General features: G+C 46.5%; 1 protein-coding gene across 1 annotated transcript in view; it reads left to right on the top strand.

Moving 5' to 3' along the window:
- The first annotated feature begins 357 nt into the window (after positions 1–357).
- LOC132764965 (group IIE secretory phospholipase A2-like) overlaps positions 358–22,458 on the top strand; it is a 35,638-nt gene continuing 13,537 nt past the window's right edge. The window contains exons 1-2 of the mRNA XM_067472899.1: positions 358–406; positions 3,823–3,958. Of these exons, the coding sequence (XP_067329000.1) occupies positions 358–406; positions 3,823–3,958 (185 nt within the window). The remainder of the gene's footprint in view (positions 407–3,822; positions 3,959–22,458) is intronic.

The raw sequence follows: 22,458 nt of genomic DNA, 5'->3' as shown, positions 1-22,458 counted from the left end.
TTGTAAGTACTGCTGAGGGTTCTCAGGGTTGACCTGCCGTGATGGGAGTTGTAGTTCACCCACAACCTTATGCATTTGATGCTGGGTACCCAAGCTAGTAATAAATATAATGCAATGGCGACCAAGACAATATTTGAAGGAAGTTCGCACGGGGTTCCTCCTCGAAAGCAGACAAACCGATCCTAATGGGAACCGTCAATATTGACATTATGACCAAGGGGGGATTTACAACGATCAACGAACAATCGCCAAAGTGTCTGTTTGCGTTCGGCGAACGAAGGGCGGCTCCCAGGTTTTGCCGGAACCGGGCCGAAGAAGACCTGCCTTGTTCTCGCATTTCTTGAAGCGACAATCAACATGAGGCATTTCTTCGGAGCTGCTTTTATCCTTTTCTTCTTCTTCTGTGGTGAGTCTGGAATCACCTCCCAACAAAGGATTCCCCCAGGCAGGAAGCAGCCAGGCTTTGAAACTGCAAGGCCCTTCAATGCTCATCTTCAAGGGTTGTGAGGTCTCTTGGAAACTAGGAAAATGGGGTTTATGTACCTGTGGAGTCACCTCCCAACAAAGGATTCCCCCAGGCAGGAAGCAGCCAGGCTTTGAAACTGCAAGACCATTCAATGCTCATCTTCAAGGGTTGTGAGGTCTCTTGGAAACTAGAAAAATTGGGGTTTATAGATCTGTAGAGTCACCTCCCAACAAAGGATTCCCCCAGGCAGGAAGCAGCCAGGCTTTGGAACTGCAAGGCCATTCAATGCTCATCTTCAAGGGTCGTGAGGTTGTTGGAAACTAGGAAAATGGGGTTTCTATATCTGTGGAGTCACCTCCCAACAAAGGATTCCCCCAGGCAGGAAGCAGCCAGGCTTTGGAACTGCAAGGCCATTCAATGCTCATCTTCAAGGGTTGTGAGGTCTCTTGGAAACTAGGAAAATGGGTTTATAGATCTGTGGAGTCACCTCCCAACAAAGGATTCCCCCAGACAGGAAGCAGCCAGGCTTTGAAACTGCAAGGCCCTTCAATGCTCATCTTCAAGGGTCGTGAGGTCTGTTAGAAACAAGGAAAATGGGGTTTCTATATCTGTGGAGTCACCTCCCAACAAAGGATTCCCCCAGACAGGAAGCAGCCAGGCTTTGAAACTGCAAGGCCCTTCAATGCTCATCTTCAAGGGTCGTGAGGTCTGTTAGAAACAAGGAAAATGGGGTTTCTATATCTGTGGAGTCACCTCTCAACAAAGGATTCCCCCAGGCAGGAAGCAGCCAGGCTTTGAAACTGCAAGGCCCTTCAATGCTCATCTTCAAGGGTCGTGAGGTCTGTTAGAAATAAGGAAAATGGGGTTTATGTACCTGTGGAGTCACCTCCCAACAAAGGATTCCCCCAGACAGGAAGCAGCCAGGCTTTGAAACTGCAAGGCCCTTCAATGCTCATCTTCAAGGGTCGTGAGGTCTGTTAGAAACAAGGAAAATGGGGTTTCTATATCTGTGGAGTCACCTCTCAACAAAGGATTCCCCCAGGCAGGAAGCAGCCAGGCTTTGAAACTGCAAGGCCATTCAATGCTCATCTTCAAGGGTCGTGAGGTCTGTTAGAAACAAGGAAAATGGGGTTTCTATATCTGTGGAGTCACCTCCCAACAAAGGATTCCCCCAGACAGGAAGCAGCCAGGCTTTGAAACTGCAAGGCCATTCAATGCTCATCTTCAAGGGTCGTGAGGTCTGTTAGAAACTAGGAAAATGGGGGTTTCTATATCTGTGGAGTCACCTCCCAACAAAGGATTCCCCCAGACAGGAAGCAGCCAGGCTTTGAAACTGCAAGGCCATTCAATGCTCATCTTCAAGGGTCGTGAGGTCTGTTAGAAACTAGGAAAATGGGGTTTCTATATCTGTGGAGTCACCTCCCAACAAAGGATTCCCCCAGACAGGAAGCAGCCAGGCTTTGAAACTGCAAGGCCCTTCAATGCTCATCTTCAAGGGTCGTGAGGTCTGTTAGAAACTAGGAAAATGGGGTTTCTATATCTGTGGAGTCACCTCCCAACAAAGGATTCCCCCAGACAGGAAGCAGCCAGGCTTTGAAACTGCAAGGTCATTCAATGCTCATCTTCAGGGGTAGTGAGGTCTCTTGGAAACTAGGAAAATGGGGGTTTATAGATCTGTAGAGTCACCTCCCAACAAAGGATTCCCCCAGACAGGAAGCAGCCAGGCTTTGAAACTGCAAGGCCATTCAATGCTCATCTTCAGGGGTAGTGAGGTCTCTTGGAAACTAGGAAAATGGGGGTATATATATATATATATACGTAGAGTCACCTCCCAACAAAGGATTCCCCCAGACAGGAAGCAGCCAGACTTTGAAACTGCAAGGCCCTTCAATGCTCATCTTCAAGGGTAGTGAGGTCTGTTGGAAACTAGTAAAATGGGGTTTATGTACCTGTGTAGTCACCTCCCAACAAAGGATTCCCCAGGCAGGAAGCAGCCAGGCTTTGAAACTGCAAGGCCATTCAATGCTAATCAAGCTGGCCATTTGCAACATTTACACTTGTCTCCAACAGGCAAGAGTTCTTTCTCCCACCCTGGACATTATTACACACACACACACATATATATACACCCCACTTGTCTAGTTTCCAACGGACCTCACAACCTTTTAGGATGCCTGCCATAGATGTGGGAGAAACGTCAGGAGAGAATGCTTCTGGGACATGAGTCTTCCAAACAGCCCGGAAGACTCACAGGAACCCAGTGATTCCGGCCATAAAAGCCTTCAATAATAATAATAATAATAATAATAATAATAATAATAATAATGTATAACAATATTTTGTAACTATATAATTGTATAATCAAATTGTATAATCATATTAATAACAATTTAAAATACAATAATAAATAATACAATGTATACTAATAGTAATTTATGACAATGTAATAATATAATGTATAATAATATTTTATGACAATATAATAACTTATAATAAAAATATTTTATGCCAATATAATAAAATGCTTGATAATAATATTATTCACGTGAAATAGTATAACAAATAATAATTTCATGTATAATAATGCATTATAACAATACAAATAATAATATTTTAAAATGATATACATAATATTATATTTCATAATAATATATAACAATATAATATAATGTATAATAATAGTAATATAATACTAAATAATCTAATAATACTAATTTATAATAATCTAATAATAATAGAATGTATAATAATAATTTATGACAATATAATAACATAATATATAATAATTGATAACAATCTCATAATATAATACATAATAATAATTTATTATAATAATATAATGTATGACCATTTATTACATTATTTTAATAGCATGTATAATAATAATGTATAAAAACCTAATAATAATAATAATAATAATGTAGCTCACTTGAAGCAAGGGAGAAGGTTTCCATTGAAATGGGGCAGTGAGGAAAACGAGCTGTCAGATGGAACTTTGCTTGTAACCCTACTGTATGCTTTTAGAAATAAAGCCCTTCCAGTCTGTCTGTGAATTAATTTCCAACTCAAGACATAAACATTTAAACTATATTATTATATATAATGTAATATAATATAAAGCCACTTTGAGTCTCCTTCTAGAGATATAAAATGGGGTATAAATAAATATTATAATAATGTATAATAATAATAATCTATAACAATCTAATGATTATTTACGTATTAATTACGTAAATTGTTAAAACAGCAAAGTGACTTGCTATGGGGAGCTTGGGATTTGTAGTTCCACAATATCTTTGGCATACTTCGCCCAAAAAAATAAACCAGTTCACTGGGAGGCCCTTCTCTTTCTCCAGCCACCGACGGCAACTTGATCCAGTTTGCGGAGATGGTGCGACGGGCAACGGGGAAGTTGGCATCCTTATTTTACAATGGATACGGATGTTACTGCGGATTGGGAGGATCCAAGCAGCCCCTGGATGCCACCGATTGGTAGGACGGAAGCTGATCCTTTCTAATTATATACCGCCCTCTTGTGGCTGCACCTGGGCATTGCATTCATATATCTATGAATATATATATATGAGATTGATCCTTTCTATTTCTATGCTGCCCTCTTCTGGCTCAACCTTAGCATTGCGTTAATAGATATATGTAATTAGAAGCTGATCCTTTCTGTCATTATGCTGCCCTCTTGTGGCTGCACCTGAGCATTGCAAATATACTGACCTAGAGGCTGATCCTTTCTATCTCTATGCCGCCCTCTTGTGGCTCCACCTGAGCATTGCATTCATATATATATATATATATATATATATATATATATGAAGTTGATCCTTTCTATCTTTACGCTGCCGTCTTCTGGATCCAGCTGAGCATTGCATTAATATATATATTTGGAACTAGAGGTTGATCCTTTCTAGCTCTATGCTGCCCTCTTCTGGCTCCACCTGAGCATTGCATTCTCTCTCTCTCTCACACACACACACACAAATATATATAACTAGAAGTTGATCCTTTCGATCCCTATGCTGCCATCTTGTGGCTGCACCTGAGCATTGCATACATACTGACCAAGAGGCTGATTCTTTCTATCTCTATGCTGCCCTCTTGAGGCTCCACCTGAGCATTGCATTCATACCGACCTAGAGATTGATCCTTTCTATCTCTATGCTGCCCTCTTGTGGCTCCACCTGAGCATTGCATACTTACTGACCTAGAGGCTGATTCTTTCTATCTCTATGCTGCCCTCTTGAGGCTCCACCTGAGCATTGCATTCATACCGACCTAGAGGCTGATCCTTTCTATCTCTATGCTGCCCTCTTGTGGCTCCACCTGAGCATTGCATACATACCGACCTAGAGGCTGATTCTTTCTATCTCTATGCTGCCCTCTTGTGGCTCCACCTGAGCATTGCATACATACTGACCAAGAGGCTGATTCTTTCTATCTCTATGCTGCCCTCTTGAGGCTCCACCTGAGCATTGCATTCATACCGACCTAGAGGCTGATTCTTTCTATCTCTATGCTGCCCTCTTGTGGCTCCACCTGAGCATTGCATACATACTGACCTAGAGGCTGATTCTTTCTATCTCTATGCTGCCCTCTTGTGGCTCCACCTGAGCATTGCATACATACTGACCTAGAGGCTGATTCTTTCTATCTCTATGCTGCCCTCTTGTGGCTCCACCTGAGCACTGCATACATACTGACCTAGAGGCTGATTCTTTCTATCTCTATGCTGCCCTCTTGTAGCTCCACCTGAGCATTGCATACTTACTGACCTAGAGGCTGATTCTTTCTATCTCTATGCTGCCCTCTTGAGGCTCCACCTGAGCACTGCATACATACTGACCTAGAGGCTGATTCTTTCTATCTCTATGCTGCCCTCTTGTAGCTCCACCTGAGCATTGCATACTTACTGACCTAGAGGCTGATTCTTTCTATCTCTATGCTGCCCTCTTGTAGCTCCACCTGAGCACTGCATACATACTGACCTAGAGGCTGATTCTTTCTATCTCTATGCTGCCCTCTTGAGGCTCCACCTGAGCATTGCATACATACTGACCAAGAGGCTGATTCTTTCTATCTCTATGCTGCCCTCTTGAGGCTCCACCTGAGCATTGCATACATACTGACCTAGAGGCTGATCCTTTCTATCTCTATGCTGCCCTCTTGTGGCTCCACCTGAGCATTGCATACATACTGACCTAGAGGCTGATTCTTTCTATCTCTATGCTGCCCTCTTGTGGCTCCACCTGAGCATTGCATACATACTGACCTAGAGGCTGATTCTTTCTATCTCTATGCTGCCCTCTTGTGGCTCCACCTGAGCATTGCATACATACTGACCTAGAGGCTGATTCTTTCTATCTCTATGCTGCCCTCTTGTGGCTCCACCTGAGCACTGCATACATACTGACCTAGAGGCTGATTCTTTCTATCTCTATGCTGCCCTCTTGTGGCTCCACCTGAGCACTGCATACATACTGACCTAGAGGCTGATTCTTTCTATCTCTATGCTGCCCTCTTGTGGCTCCACCTGAGCATTGCATACATACTGACCTAGAGGCTGATTCTTTCTATCTCTATGCTGCCCTCTTGTGGCTCCACCTGAGCATTGCATACATACTGACCTAGAGGCTGATTCTTTCTATCTCTATGCTGCCCTCTTGTGGCTCCACCTGAGCACTGCATACGTACTGACCTAGAGGCTGATTCTTTCTATCTCTATGCTGCCCTCTTGTGGCTCCACCTGAGCACTGCATACATACTGACCTAGAGGCTGATTCTTTCTATCTCTATGCTGCCCTCTTGTGGCTCCACCTGAGCATTGCATACATACTGACCTAGAGGCTGATTCTTTCTATCTCTATGCTGCCCTCTTGTGGCTCCACCTGAGCATTGCATACATACTGACCTAGAGGCTGATTCTTTCTATCTCTATGCTGCCCTCTTGTGGCTCCACCTGAGCACTGCATACATACTGACCTAGAGGCTGATTCTTTCTATCTCTATGCTGCCCTCTTGTGGCTCCACCTGAGCACTGCATACATACTGACCTAGAGGCTGATTCTTTCTATCTCTATGCTGCCCTCTTGTGGCTCCACCTGAGCATTGCATACATACTGACCTAGAGGCTGATTCTTTCTATCTCTATGCTGCCCTCTTGTGGCTCCACCTGAGCACTGCATACGTACTGACCTAGAGGCTGATTCTTTCTATCTCTATGCTGCCCTCTTGTGGCTCCACCTGAGCATTGCATACATACTGACCTAGAGGCTGATTCTTTCTATCTCTATGCTGCCCTCTTGTGGCTCCACCTGAGCACTGCATACATACTGACCTAGAGGCTGATTCTTTCTATCTCTATGCTGCCCTCTTGTGGCTCCACCTGAGCACTGCATACATACTGACCTAGAGGCTGATTCTTTCTATCTCTATGCTGCCCTCTTGTGGCTCCACCTGAGCATTGCATACATACTGACTTAGAGGCTGATTCTTTCTATCTCTATGCTGCCATCTTGTGGCTCCACCTGAGCATTGCATACATACTGACCTAGAGGCTGATTCTTTCTATCTCTATGCTGCCATCTTGTGGCTCCACCTGAGCACTGCATACATACTGACCTAGAGGCTGATTCTTTCTATCTCTATGCTGCCCTCTTGTGGCTCCACCTGAGCATTGCATACATACTGACCTAGAGGCTGATTCTTTCTATCTCTATGCTGCCATCTTGTGGCTCCACCTGAGCATTGCATACATACTGACCTAGAGGCTGATTCTTTCTATCTCTATGCTGCCCTCTTGTGGCTCCACCTGAGCATTGCATACATACTGACCTAGAGGCTGATTCTTTCTATTTCTATGCTGCCCTCTTGTGGCTCCACCTGAGCATTGCATACATACTGACCTAGAGGCTGATTCTTTCTATCTCTATGCTGCCCTCTTGTGGCTCCACCTGAGCATTGCATACATACTGACCTAGAGGCTGATTCTTTCTATCTCTATGCTGCCCTCTTGTGGCTCCACCTGAGCATTGCATACATACTGATCTAGAGGCTGATTCTTTCTATCTCTATGCTGCCCTCTTGTGGCTCCACCTGAGCACTGCATACATACTGACCTAGAGGCTGATTCTTTCTATCTCTATGCTGCCCTCTTGTGGCTCCACCTGAGCATTGCATACATACTGACCTAGAGGCTGATTCTTTCTATCTCTATGCTGCCCTCTTGTGGCTCCACCTGAGCATTGCATACATACTGACCTAGAGGCTGATTCTTTCTATTTCTATGCTGCCCTCTTGTGGCTCCACCTGAGCATTGCATACATACTGACCTAGAGGCTGATTCTTTCTATCTCTATGCTGCCCTCTTGTGGCTCCACCTGAGCATTGCATACATACTGATCTAGAGGCTGATTCTTTCTATCTCTATGCTGCCCTCTTGTGGCTCCACCTGAGCATTGCATACATACTGACCAGGAGGCTGATTCTTTCTATCTCTATGCTGCCCTCTTGTGGCTCCACCTGAGCATTGCATACATACTGACCTAGAGGCTGATTCTTTCTATCTCTATGCTGCCCTCTTGTGGCTCCACCTGAGCATTGCATACATACTGACCTAGAGGCTGATTCTTTCTATCTCTATGCTGCCCTCTTGTGGCTCCACCTGAGCATTGCATACATACTGACCAGGAGGCTGATTCTTTCTATCTCTATGCTGCCCTCTTGTGGCTCCACCTGAGCATTGCATACATACTGACCAGGAGGCTGATTCTTTCTATCTCTATGCTGCCCTCTTGTGGCTCCACCTGAGCATTGCATACATACTGACCAAGAGGCTGATTCTTTCTATCTCTATGCTGCCCTCTTGTGGCTCCACCTGAGCATTGCATACATACTGACCAAGAGGCTGATTCTTTCTATCTCTATGCTGCCCTCTTGTGGCTCCACCTGAGCATTGCATACATACTGACCAAGAGGCTGATTCTTTCTATCTCTATGCTGCCCTCTTGTGGCTCCACCTGAGCATTGCATACATACTGACCTAGAGGCTGATTCTTTCTATCTCTATGCTGCCCTCTTGTGGCTCCACCTGAGCATTGCATACATACTGACCAAGAGGCTGATTCTTTCTATCTCTATGCTGCCCTCTTGTGGCTCCACCTGAGCATTGCATACATACTGACCAAGAGGCTGATTCTTTCTATCTCTATGCTGCCCTCTTGTGGCTCCACCTGAGCATTGCATACATACTGACCTAGAGGCTGATTCTTTCTATCTCTATGCTGCCCTCTTGTGGCTCCACCTGAGCATTGCATACATACTGACCAAGAGGCTGATTCTTTCTATCTCTATGCTGCCCTCTTGTGGCTCCACCTGAGCATTGCATACATACTGACCAAGAGGCTGATTCTTTCTATCTCTATGCTGCCCACTTGTGGCTTCACCTGAGCACTGCATACATACTGACCTAGAGGCTGATTCTTTCTATCTCTATGCTGCCCTCTTGTGGCTCCACCTGAGCATTGCATACATACTGACCTAGAGGCTGATTCTTTCTATCTCTATGCTGCCCTCTTGTGGCTCCACCTGAGCATTGCATACATACTGACCTAGAGGCTGATTCTTTCTATCTCTATGCTGCCCTCTTGTGGCTCGACCTGAGCATTGCATACATACTGACCTAGAGGCTGATTCTTTCTATCTCTATTCTGCCCACTTGTGGCTCCACCTGAGCATTGCATACATACTGACCTAGAGGCTGATTCTTTCTATCTCTATGCTGCCCTCTTGTGGCTGCACCTGAGCATTGCATACATACTGACCAAGAGGCTGATCCTTTCTATCTCTATGCTGCCCTCTTGTGGCACCACCTGAGCATTGCAAATATACTGACCTAGAGGCTGATACCTTCTATCTCTATGCTGCCCTCTTGTGGCTGCACCTGAGCATTGCATACATACTGACCTAGAGGCTGATCCTTTCTATCTCTATGCTGCCCTCTTGTGGCTCCACCTGAGCATTGCATACATACTGACCTAGAGGCTGATTCTTTCTATCTCTATGCTGCCCTCTTGTGGCTCCACCTGAGCATTGCATACATACTGACCTAGAGGCTGATTCTTTCTATCTCTATACTGCCCTCTTGTGGCTGCACCTGAGCATTGCATACATACTGACCTAGAGGCTTATCCCTTCTATCTCTATGCTGCCCTCTTGTGGCTGCACCTGAGCATTGCAAATATACTGACCCCAGAGGCTGATCCCTTCTATCTCTATGCTGCCCTCTTGTGGCTGCACCTGAGCATTGCAAATATACTGACCTAGAGGTTGATCCTTTCTATCTCTATGCCGCCCTCTTGTGGCTGCACCTGAGCATTGCAAATATACTGACCTAGAGGTTGATCCTTTCTATCTCTATGCTGCCCTCTTGTGGCTCCACCTGAGCATTGCAAATATACTGACCTAGAGGTTGATCCTTTCTATCTCTATGCCGCCCTCTTGTGGCTACACCTGAGCATTGCAAATATACTGACCCCAGAGGCTGATCCCTTCTATCTCTATGCTGCCCTCTTGTGGCTGCACCTGAGCATTGCAAATATACTGACCCCAGAGGCTGATCCCTTCTATCTCTATGCTGCCCTCTTGTGGCTGCACCTGAGCATTGCAAATATACTGACCCCAGAGGCTGATCCCTTCTATCTCTATGCTGCCCTCTTGTGGCTGCACCTGAGCATTGCAAATATACTGACCTAGAGGTTGATCCCTTCTATCTCTATGCCGCCCTCTTGTGGCTGCACCTGAGCATTGCAAATATACTGACCCCAGAGGCTGATCCCTTCTATCTCTATGCTGCCCTCTTGTGGCTGCACCTGAGCATTGCAAATATACTGACCTAGAGGTTGATCCTTTCTATCTCTATGCCGCCCTCTTGTGGCTGCACCTGAGCATTGCAAATATACTGACCTAGAGGTTGATCCTTTCTATCTCTATGCCGCCCTCTTGTGGCTGCACCTGAGAATTGCAAATATACTGACCTAGAGGTTGATCCTTTCTATCTCTATGCCGCCCTCTTGTGGCTGCACCTGAGCATTGCAAATATACTGACCCAGAGGTTGATCCTTTCTATCTCTATGCTGCCCTCTTGTGGCTGCACCTGAGCATTGCAAATATACTGACCTAGAGGTTGATCCCTTCTATCTCTATGCCGCCCTCTTGTGGCTGCACCTGAGCATTGCAAATATACTGACCTAGAGGTTGATCCTTTCTATCTCTATGCTGCCCTCTTGTGGCTGCACCTGAGCATTGCAAATATACTGACCTAGAGGTTGATCCCTTCTATCTCTATGCCGCCCTCTTGTGGCTGCACCTGAGCATTGCAAATATACTGAACTAGAGGTTGATCCTTTCTATCTCTATGCTGCCCTCTTGTGGCTGCACCTGAGCATTGCAAATATACTGACCCCAGAGGCTGATCCCTTCTTCTCTATGCTGCCCTCTTGTGGCTGCACCTGAGCATTGCAAATATACTGACCTAGAGGTTGATCCTTTCTATCTCTATGCCGCCCTCTTGTGGCTGCACCTGAGCATTGCAAATATACTGACCTAGAGGTTGATCCTTTCTATCTCTATGCTGCCCTCTTGTGGCTGCACCTGAGCATTGCAAATATACTGACCCCAGAGGCTGATCCCTTCTATCTCTATGCTGCCCTCTTGTGGCTGCACCTGAGCATTGCAAATATACTGACCTAGAGGTTGATCCCTTCTATCTCTATGCCGCCCTCTTGTGGCTGCACCTGAGCATTGCAAATATACTGACCTAGAGGGTGATCCTTTCTATCTCTATGCTGCCCTCTTGTGGCTGCACCTGAGCATTGCAAATATACTGACCCCAGAGGCTGATCCCTTCTATCTCTATGCTGCCCTCTTGTGGCTGCACCTGAGCATTGCAAATATACTGACCTAGAGGTTGATCCTTTCTATCTCTATGCCGCCCTCTTGTGGCTGCAACTGAGCATTGCAAATATACTGACCTAGAGGTTGATCCTTTCTATCTCTATGCTGCGCTCTTGTGGCTGCACCTGAGCATTGCAAATATACTGACCCCAGAGGCTGATCCCTTCTATCTCTATGCTGCCCTCTTGTGGCTGCACCTGAGCATTGCAAATATACTGACCTAGAGGTTGATCCTTTCTATCTCTATGCTGCCCTCTTGTGGCTGCACCTGAGCATTGCAAATATACTGACCTAGAGGTTGATCCTTTCTATCTCTATTCTGCCCTCTTGTGGCTGCACCTGAGCATTGCAAATATACTGACCCCAGAGGCTTATCCCTTCTATCTCTATGCTGCCCTCTTGTGGCTGCACCTGAGCATTGCAAATATACTGACCCCAGAGGCTGATCCCTTCTATCTCTATGCTGCCCTCTTGTGGCTGCACCTGAGCATTGCAAATATACTGACCTAGAGGTTGATCCTTTCTATCTCTATGCCGCCCTCTTGTGGCTGCACCTGAGCATTGCAAATATACTGACCCCAGAGGCTGATCCCTTCTATCTCTATGCTGCCCTCTTGTGGCTGCACCTGAGCATTGCAAATATACTGACCCCAGAGGCTGATCCCTTCTATCTCTATGCTGCCCTCTTGTGGCTGCACCTGAGCATTGCAAATATACTGACCTAGAGGTTGATCCCTTCTATCTCTATGCCGCCCTCTTGTGGCTGCACCTGAGCATTGCAAATATACTGACCCCAGAGGCTGATCCCTTCTATCTCTATGCTGCCCTCTTGTGGCTGCACCTGAGCATTGCAAATATACTGACCTAGAGGTTGATCCTTTCTATCTCTATGCCGCCCTCTTGTGGCTGCACCTGAGCATTGCAAATATACTGACCTAGAGGTTGATCCTTTCTATCTCTATGCTGCCCTCTTGTGGCTGCACCTGAGCATTGCAAATATACTGACCTAGAGGTTGATCCTTTCTATCTCTATGCCGCCCTCTTGTGGCTGCACCTGAGCATTGCAAATATACTGACCCAGAGGTTGATCCTTTCTATCTCTATGCTGCCCTCTTGTGGCTGCACCTGAGCATTGCAAATATACTGACCTAGAGGTTGATCCTTTCTATCTCTATGCTGCCCTCTTGTGGCTGCACCTGAGCATTGCAAATATACTGACCTAGAGGTTGATCCTTTCTATCTCTATGCTGCCCTCTTGTGGCTGCACCTGAGCATTGCAAATATACTGACCCCAGAGGCTGATCCTTTCTATCTCTATGCTGCCCTCTTGTGGCTGCACCTGAGCATTGCAAATATACTGACCTAGAGGCTGATCCTTTCTATCTCTATGCTGCCCTCTTGTGGCTGCACCTGAGCATTGCAAATATACTGACCCCAGAGGCTGATCCCTTCTATTTCTATGCTGCCCTCTTGTGGCTGCACCTGAGCATTGCAAATATACTGACCCCAGAGGCTGATCCCTTCTATTTCTATGCTGCCCTCTTGTGGCTGCACCTGAGCATTGCAAATATACTGACCTAGAGGTTGATCCTTTCTATCTCTATGCTGCCCTCTTGTGGCTGCACCTGAGCATTGCAAATATACTGACCTAGAGGCTGATCCCTTCTATCTCTATGCTGCCCTCTTGTGGCTGCACCTGAGCATTGCAAATATACTGACCTAGAGGCTGATCCCTTCTATCTGTATGCTGCCCTCTTGTGGCTGCACCTGAGCATTGCAAATATACTGACCTAGAGGTTGATCCTTTCTATCTCTATGCTGCCCTCTTGTGGCTGCACCTGAGCATTGCAAATATACTGACCTAGAGGTTGATCCTTTCTATCTCTATGCTGCCCTCTTGTGGCTGCACCTGAGCATTGCAAATATACTGACCTAGAGGCTGATCCCTTTTATCTCTATGCTGCCCTCTTGTGGCTGCACCTGAGCATTGCAAATATACTGACCCCAGAGGCTGATCCCTTCTATCTCTATGCTGCCCTCTTGTGGCTGCACCTGAGCATTGCAAATATACTGACCTAGAGTTTGATCCTTTCTATCTCTATGCTGCCCTCTTGTGGCTGCACCTGAGCATTGCAAATATACTGACCCCAGAGGCTGATCCCTTCTATCTCTATGCTGCCCTCTTGTGGCTGCACCTGAGCATTGCAAATATACTGACCTAGAGGCTGATCCCTTCTATCTCTATGCTGCCCTCTTGTGGCTGCACCTGAGCATTGCAAATATACTGACCTAGAGGCTGATCCCTTCTATCTCTATGCTGCCCTCTTGTGGCTGCACCTGAGCATTGCATACATACTGACCTAGAGGCTGATTCTTTCTATCTCTATGCTGCCCTCTTGTGGCTCCACCTGAGCATTGCATACATACTGACCTAGAGGCTGATTCTTTCTATCTCTATGCTGCCCTCTTGTGGCTCCACCTGAGCATTGCATACATACTGACCTAGAGGCTGATTCTTTCTATCTCTATGCTGCCCTCTTGTGGCTCCACCTGAGCATTGCATACATACTGACCTAGAGGCTGATTCTTTCTATCTCTATGCTGCCCTCTTGTGGCTGCACCTGAGCATTGCAAATATACTGACCCCAGAGGCTGATCCCTTCTATCTCTATGCTGCCCTCTTGTGGCTGCACCTGAGCATTGCAAATATACTGACCTAGAGGCTGATCCCTTCTATCTCTATGCTGCCCTCTTGTGGCTGCACCTGAGCATTGCAAATATACTGACCTAGAGGCTGATCCCTTCTATCTCTATGCTGCCCTCTTGTGGCTGCACCTGAGCATTGCATACATACTGACCTAGAGGCTGATTCTTTCTATCTCTATGCTGCCCTCTTGTGGCTCCACCTGAGCATTGCATACATACTGACCTAGAGGCTGATTCTTTCTATCTCTATGCTGCCCTCTTGTGGCTCCACCTGAGCATTGCATACATACTGACCTAGAGGCTGATTCTTTCTATCTCTATGCTGCCCTCTTGTGGCTCCACCTGAGCATTGCATACATACTGACCTAGAGGCTGATTCTTTCTATCTCTATGCTGCCCTCTTGTGGCTGCACCTGAGCATTGCAAATATACTGACCCCAGAGGCTGATCCCTTCTATCTCTATGCATACATACTGACCTAAAGGCTGATCCTTTCTATATGCCACCCTCTTGTGGCTGCACCTGAGCATTGCATTCATATATATATATATATATATATATATATATATATGTCAGCTCACGACAGCTGGGCTCAATGATGACACGAGACTTCCATCGTAATCAAACAAAGAACTTTACTATCAGATACTCAGACACAGAAAAAGCCGGGATTGCCTGGTCGCAGCAGGCAACCCCTTAGATACACTCCCACTTGTTCGAAAGGTAGACTCCCACCAAACCCAAAACCCCGCGCAAAAGCTTCCCGCCTCAAACCACTGCCTTCCTCCAAGGCCACCAGCTGCAGGGTCCTTATCAGGGTGATACGTCAGGAGTCTAGTTTTCGGCGCCAAAGTCTGGGCTCTGGAAACTGGATCCTGACATATATATATATATATATATATATATATATATATATATATATGAGGTTGATTGAGGTTGATATATATATAGTAGGCCTGTCGGTTTCGTTTCGTTAATTCGTTAATTCGTATTAAAATCGTTATTTTTTGCATATCCGAAGCGATATCAAAACATATTTTTAAACCCGGAAGGGTTTAAAAATATCGAAGCAGCAGCCCCATGTATTTTACGAGCTGAAGCTCCGCTCGTTAATGGCATGGAGGCTGCTGCTGAGCGCGCCATCCGGCTCTGGCTCCTCCTCTTCCTCCGGAGCCCATTGGATGGCGCGTGCGCGCTCACAAGCGGCCTCCGCGCGCCATCCGGCTCTGGCTCCTGCGCCCCCCTCCTCCTCCTCCTCCTCCTCCTCCTCTTCCTCCCAGCTGGGAGGAAGAGGAGGAGGAGGAGGAGGAGGAGGAGGGGGGCGCAGGAGCCGGAGCCCATTGGATGGCGCGCGCGCGCTCACAAGCGGCCTCCGCGCGCCATCCGGCTCTGGCTCCTCCTCTTCCTCCGGAGCCCATTGGATGGCGCGCGCGCGCTCACAAGCGGCCTCCGCGCGCCATCCGGCTCTGGCTCCTGCGTGACTTTTCAGGGCTGTATGACCATGTTCCAGAAGCATTCTCTCCTGACATTTTGCCCACATCTATGGCAGGCATCCTCAGAGGTCTGTTGGAAACTAGGCAAATGGTGAGTTATATATCTATGGAATAATATCTATGGAATGTCCAGGGTGGGAGAAAGCCATTCAATGCTAATCAAGGTGACCATTACTGCAACATTCACACTTAGCCTGTTTGATCAAGAAAATTTTTTTTTCTAAAATGTTTTGTAAATAATAACGAAAATTCGTAAATAACAAAAAAAAATTTTGGAAAGTTTTGTAAATATTTTTAATATCGAAACAAAAAAACACCCCAATTAAGAATCGAATTTAGAAACAAATTTTTTCTTGATCAAACAGGCCTAATATATAGAACTAGAGGTTGATCCTTTCTATCTCTATGCTGCCCTCTTCTGGTAGCATCTGAGCATTGCATACATACTGACCTAGAGGCTGATCCTTTCTATCTCTATGCTGCCCTCTTCTGGTAGCATCTGAGCATTGTACACATGCTGACCTAGAGGTTGATCCTTTCTATCTCTATGCTGCCCTCTTCTGGTAGCATCTGAGCATTGCATACATACTGACCTAGAGGCTGATCCTTTCTATCTCTATGCTGCCCTCTTCTGGTAGCATCTGAGCATTGTATACATGCTGACCTAGAGGTTGATCCTTTCTATCTTTATGCTGCCCTCTTCTGGTAGCATCTGAGCATTGCATACATACTGACCTAGAGGCTGATCCTTTCTATCTCTATGCTGCCCTCTTCTGGTAGCATCTGAGCATTGCATACATACTGACCTAGAGGCTGATCCTTTCTATCTCTATGCTGCCCTCTTCTGGTAGCATCTGAGCATTGTACACATGCTGACCTAGAGGTTGATCCTTTCTATCTCTATGCTGCCCTCTTCTGGTAGCATCTGAGCATTGCATACATACTGACCTAGAGGCTGATCCTTTCTATCTCTATGCTGCCCTCTTCTGGTAGCATCTGAGCATTGTATACATGCTGACCTAGAGGTTGATCCTTTCTATCTCTATGCTGCCCTCTTCTGGTAGCATCTGAGCATTGCATACATACTGACCTAGAGGCTGATCCTTTCTATCTCTATGCTGCCCTCTTCTGGTAGCATCTGAGCATTGTATAAATGCTGACCTAGAGGTTGATCCTTTCTATCTCTATGCTGCCCTCTTCTGGTAGCATCTGAGCATTGCATACATACTGACCTAGAGGCTGATCCTTTCTATCTCTATGCTGCCCTCTTCTGGTAGCATCTGAGCATTGCATACATACTGACCTAGAGGCTGATCCTTTCTATCTCTATGCTGCCCTCTTGTGGCTGCACCTGAGCATTGCAAATATACTGACCTAGAGGTTGATCCTTTCTATCTCTATGCTGCCCTCTTGTGGCTGCACCCGAGTATTGCAAATATACTGATCTAGCGGCTGATCCCTTCTATCTCTATGCTGCCCTCTTGTGGCTCCACCTGAGCATTGCATACATAGTGACCTAGAGGATGATCCTTTCTATCTCTATGCTGCCCTCTTGTGGCTGCACCTGAGCATTGCAAATATACTGACCTAGAGGCTGATCCCTTCTATCTGTATGCTGCCCTCTTGTGGCTGCACCTGAGCATTGCATACACACTGACCTAGAGGCTGATCCTTTCTATCTCTATGCTGCCCTCTTGTGGCTGCACCTGAGCATTGCAAATATACTGACCTAGAGGCTGATTCTTTCTATCTCTATGCTGCCCTCTTGTGGCTCCACCTGAGCATTGCATACATACTGACCTAGAGGCTGATTCTTTCTATCTCTATGCTGCCCTCTTGTGGCTTCACCTGAGCATTGCATACATACTAACCTAGAGGCTGATTCTTTCTATCTCTATGCTGCCCTCTTGTGGCTCCACCTGAGCATTGCATACATGCTGACCTAGAGGCTGATTCTTTCTATCTCTATGCTGCCCTCTTGTGGCTCCACCTGAGCATTGCATACATACTAACCTAGAGGCTGATTCTTTCTATCTCTATGCTGCCCTCTTGTGGCTCCACCTGAGCATTGCATACATACTGACCTAGAGGCTGATTCTTTCTATCTCTATGCTGCCCACTTGTGGCTTCACCTGAGCATTGCATACATACTGACCTAGAGGCTGATTCTTTCTATCTCTATGCTGCCCTCTTGTGGCTCCACCTGAGCATTGCATACATACTGACCTAGAGGCTGATTCTTTCTATTTCTATGCTGCCCTCTTGTGGCTCCACCTGAGCACTGCATACATACTAACCTAGAGGCTGATTCTTTCTATCTCTATGCTGCCCTCTTGTGGCTCCACCTGAGCACTGCATACATACTAACCTAGAGGCTGATTCTTTCTATCTCTATGCTGCCCTCTTGTGGCTCCACCTGAGCACTGCATACTTACTAACCTAGAGGCTGATTCTTTCTATCTCTATGCTGCCATCTTGTGGCTCCACCTGAGCACTGCATACATACTAACCTAGAGGCTGATTCTTTCTATCTCTATGCTGCCCTCTTGTGGCTCCACCTGAGCACTGCATACTTACTAACCTAGAGGCTGATTCTTTCTATCTCTATGCTGCCCTCTTGTGGCTCCACCTGAGCACTGCATACATACTAACCTAGAGGCTGATTCTTTCTATCTCTATGCTGCCCTCTTGTGGCTCCACCTGAGCATTGCATACATACTGACCTAGAGGCTGATTCTTTCTATCTCTATGCTGCCCTCTTGTGGCTCCACCTGAGCATTGCATACATACTAACCTAGAGGCTGATTCTTTCTATCTCTATGCTGCCCTCTTGTGGCTCCACCTGAGCATTGCATACATACTGACCTAGAGGCTGATTATTTCTATCTCTATTCTGCCCTCTTGTGGCTCCACCTGAGCATTGCATACATACTAACCTAGAGGCTGATTCTTTCTATCTCTATGCTGCCCTCTTGTGGCTCCACCTGAGCACTGCATACATACTAACCTAGAGGCTGATTCTTTCTATCTCTATGCTGCCCTCTTGTGACTCCACCTGAGCATTGCATACATACTGACCTAGAGGCTGATTCTTTCTATTTCTATGCTGCCCTCTTGTGGCTCCACCTGAGCATTGCATACATACTAACCTAGAGGCTGATTCTTTCTATCTCTATGCTGCCCTCTTGTGACTCCACCTGAGCACTGCATACTTACTAACCTAGAGGCTGATTCTTTCTATCTCTATGCTGCCCTCTTGTGGCTCCACCTGAGCACTGCATACATACTAACCTAGAGGCTGATTCTTTCTATCTCTATGCTGCCCTCTTGTGGCTCCACCTGAGCATTGCATACATACTAACCTAGAGGCTGATTCTTTCTATCTCTATGCTGCCCTCTTGTGGCTCCACCTGAGCATTGCATACATACTGACCTAGAGGCTGATTCTTTCTATCTCTATGCTGCCCTCTTGTGGCTCCACCTGAGCATTGCATACATACTAACCTAGAGGCTGATTCTTTCTATCTCTATGCTGCCCTCTTGTGGCTCCACCTGAGCATTGCATACATACTGACCTAGAGGCTGATTCTTTCTATCTCTATGCTGCCCTCTTGTGGCTCCACCTGAGCATTGCATACATACTAACCTACAGGCTGATTCTTTCTATCTCTATGCTGCCCTCTTGTGGCTCGACCTGAGCATTGCATACATACTGACCTAGAGGCTGATTATTTCTAACTCTATTCTGCCCTCTTGTGGCTCCACCTGAGCATTGCATACATACTGACCTAGAGGCTGATTCTTTCTATCTCTATGCTGCCCTCTTTTGGCTTCACCTGAGCATTGCATACATACTGACCTAGAGGCTGATTCTTTCTATCTCTATGCTGCCCTCTTGTGGCTCCACCTGAGCATTGCATACATACTGACCTAGAGGCTGATTCTTTCTATCTCTATGCTGCCCTCTTGTGGCTCCACTTGAGCATTGCATACATACTGACCTAGAGGCTGATTCTTTCTATCTCTATGCTGCCCTCTTGTGGCTCCACCTGAGCATTGCATACATACTGACCAAGAGGCTGATTCTTTCTATCTCTATGCTGCCCTCTTGTGGCTCCACCTGAGCATTGCATACATACTGACCTAGAGGCTGATTCTTTCTATCTCTATGCTGCCCTCTTGTGGCTCCACCTGAGCATTGCATACATACTGACCTAGAGGCTGATTCTTTCTATCTCTATGCTGCCCTCTTGTGGCTCCACCTGAGCATTGCATACATAATGACCTAGAGGCTGATTCTTTCTATCTCTATGCTGCCCTCTTGTGGCTCCACCTGAGCATTGCATCCATACTGACCTAGAGGCTGATTATTTCTATCTCTATGCTGCCCTCTTGTGGCTCCACCTGAGCATTGCATCCATACTGACCTAGAGGCTGATCCTTTCTATCTCTATGCTGCCCTCTTGTGGCTCCACCTGAGCATTGCATACATACTGACCTAGAGGCTGATTATTTCTATCTCTATGCTGCACTCTTGTGGCTCCACCTGAGCATTGCATACATACTGACCTAGAGGCTGATTATTTCTATCTCTATGCTGCCCTCTTGTGGCTCCACCTGAGCATTGCATACATACTGACCTAGAGGCTGATTATTTCTATCTCTATGCTGCACTCTTGTGGCTCCACCTGAGCACTGCATACATACTGACCTAGAGGCTGATCCCTTTTATCTCTATGCTGCCCTCTTGTGGCTGCACCTGAGCATTGCATACATACTGACCAAGAGGCTGATCCTTTCTATCTCTATGCTGCCCTCTTGTGGCACCACCTGAGCATTGCAAATATACTGACCTAGAGGCTGATACCTTCTATCTCTATGCTGCCCTCTTGTGGCTGCACCTGAGCATTGCATACATACTGACCTAGAGGCTGATCCTTTCTATCTCTATGCTGCCCTCTTGTGGCTCCACCTGAGCATTGCATACATACTGACCTAGAGGCTGATTCTTTCTATCTCTATGCTGCCCTCTTGTGGCTCCACCTGAGCATTGCATACATACTGACCTAGAGGCTGATTCTTTCTATCTCTATGCTGCCCTCTTGTGGCTCCACCTGAGCATTGCATACATACTGACCTAGAGGCTGATACCTTCTATCTCTATGCTGCCCTCTTGTGGCTGCACCTGAGCATTGCATACATACTGACCTAGAGGCTGATCCTTTCTATCTCTATGCTGCCCTCTTGTGGCTGCACCTGAGCATTGCATACATACTGACCTAGAGGTTGATCCTTTCTATCTCTATGCTGCCCTCTTGTGGCTGCACCTGAGCATTGGAAATATACTGACCTAGAGGTTGATCCTTTCTATCTCTATGCTGCCCTCTTGTGGCTGCACCTGAGCATTGCAAATATACTGACCTAGCGGCTGATCCCTTCTATCTCTATGCTGCCCTCTTGTGGCTGCACCTGAGCAGTGCATACATACTGACCTAGAGGCTGATCCCTTCTATCTCTATGCTGCCCTCTTGTGGCTGCACCTGAGCATTGCAAATATACTGACCTAGCGGCTGATCCCTTCTATCTCTATGCTGCCCTCTTGTGGCTGCACCTGAGCATTGCAAATATACTGACCTAGAGGCTGATACCTTCTATCTCTATGCTGCCCTCTTGTGGCTGCACCTGAGCATTGCATACATACTGACCTAGAGGTTGATTCTTTCTATCTCTATGCTGCCCTCTTGTGGCTCCACCTGAGCATTGCATACATACTGACCTAGAGGCTGATTCTTTCTATCTCTATACTGCCCTCTTGTGGCTGCACCTGAGCATTGCAAATATACTGACCTAGAGGTTGATCCTTTCTATCTCTATGCTGCCCTCTTGTGGCTGCACCTGAGCATTGCAAATATACTGATCTAGCGGCTGATCCCTTCTATCTCTATGCTGCCCTCTTGTGGCTGCACCTGAGCATTGCAAATATACTGACCTAGAGGCTGATCCCTTCTATCTGTATGCTGCCCTATTGTGGCTGCACCTGAGCATTGCATACACACTGACCTAGAGGCTGATCCTTTCTATCTCTATGCTGCCCTCTTGTGGCTGCACCTGAGCATTGCAAATATACTGACCTAGAGGCTGATCCCTTCTATCTGTATGCTGCCCTCTTGTGGCTCCACCTGAGCATTGCATACATACTGACCTAGAGGCTGATCCTTTCTATCTCTATGCTGCCCTCTTGTGGCTGCACCTGAGCATTGCATACATACTGACCTAGAAGCTGATCCTTTCTATCTCTATGCTGCCCTCTTGTGGCTGCACCTGAGCATTGCATACATACTGACCTAGAGGCTGATCCTTTCTATCTCTATGCTGCCCTCTTGTGGCTCCACCTGAGCATTGCATACATACTGACCTAGAGGCTGATTCTTTCTATCTCTATACTGCCCTCTTATGGCTGCACCTGAGCATTGCATACATACTGACCTAGAGGCTGATCCTTTCTATCTCTATGCTGCCCTCTTGTGGCTGCACCTGAGCATTGCATACATACTGACCTAGAGGTTGATCCTTTCTATCTCTATGCTGCCCTCTTGTGGCTGCACCTGAGCATTGCAAATATACTGACCTAGAGGTTGATCCTTTCTATCTCTATGCTGCCCTCTTGTGGCTGCACCTGAGCATTGCATACACACTGACCTAGAGGCTGATCCCTTCTATCTCTATGCTGCCCTCTTGTGGCTCCACCTGAGCATTGCAAATATAATGACCTAGAGGTTGATCCTTTCTATCTCTATGCTGCCCTCTTGTGGCTGCACCTGAGCATTGCAA

This window comes from Anolis sagrei, chromosome 13 (genome assembly GCF_037176765.1).
Source record: "Anolis sagrei isolate rAnoSag1 chromosome 13, rAnoSag1.mat, whole genome shotgun sequence".
Lineage (NCBI taxonomy): Eukaryota > Metazoa > Chordata > Lepidosauria > Squamata > Dactyloidae > Anolis > Anolis sagrei.
Note: the sequence above shows the minus strand (reverse complement) of the source record. Positions and strands in the feature narration are given on the sequence as shown.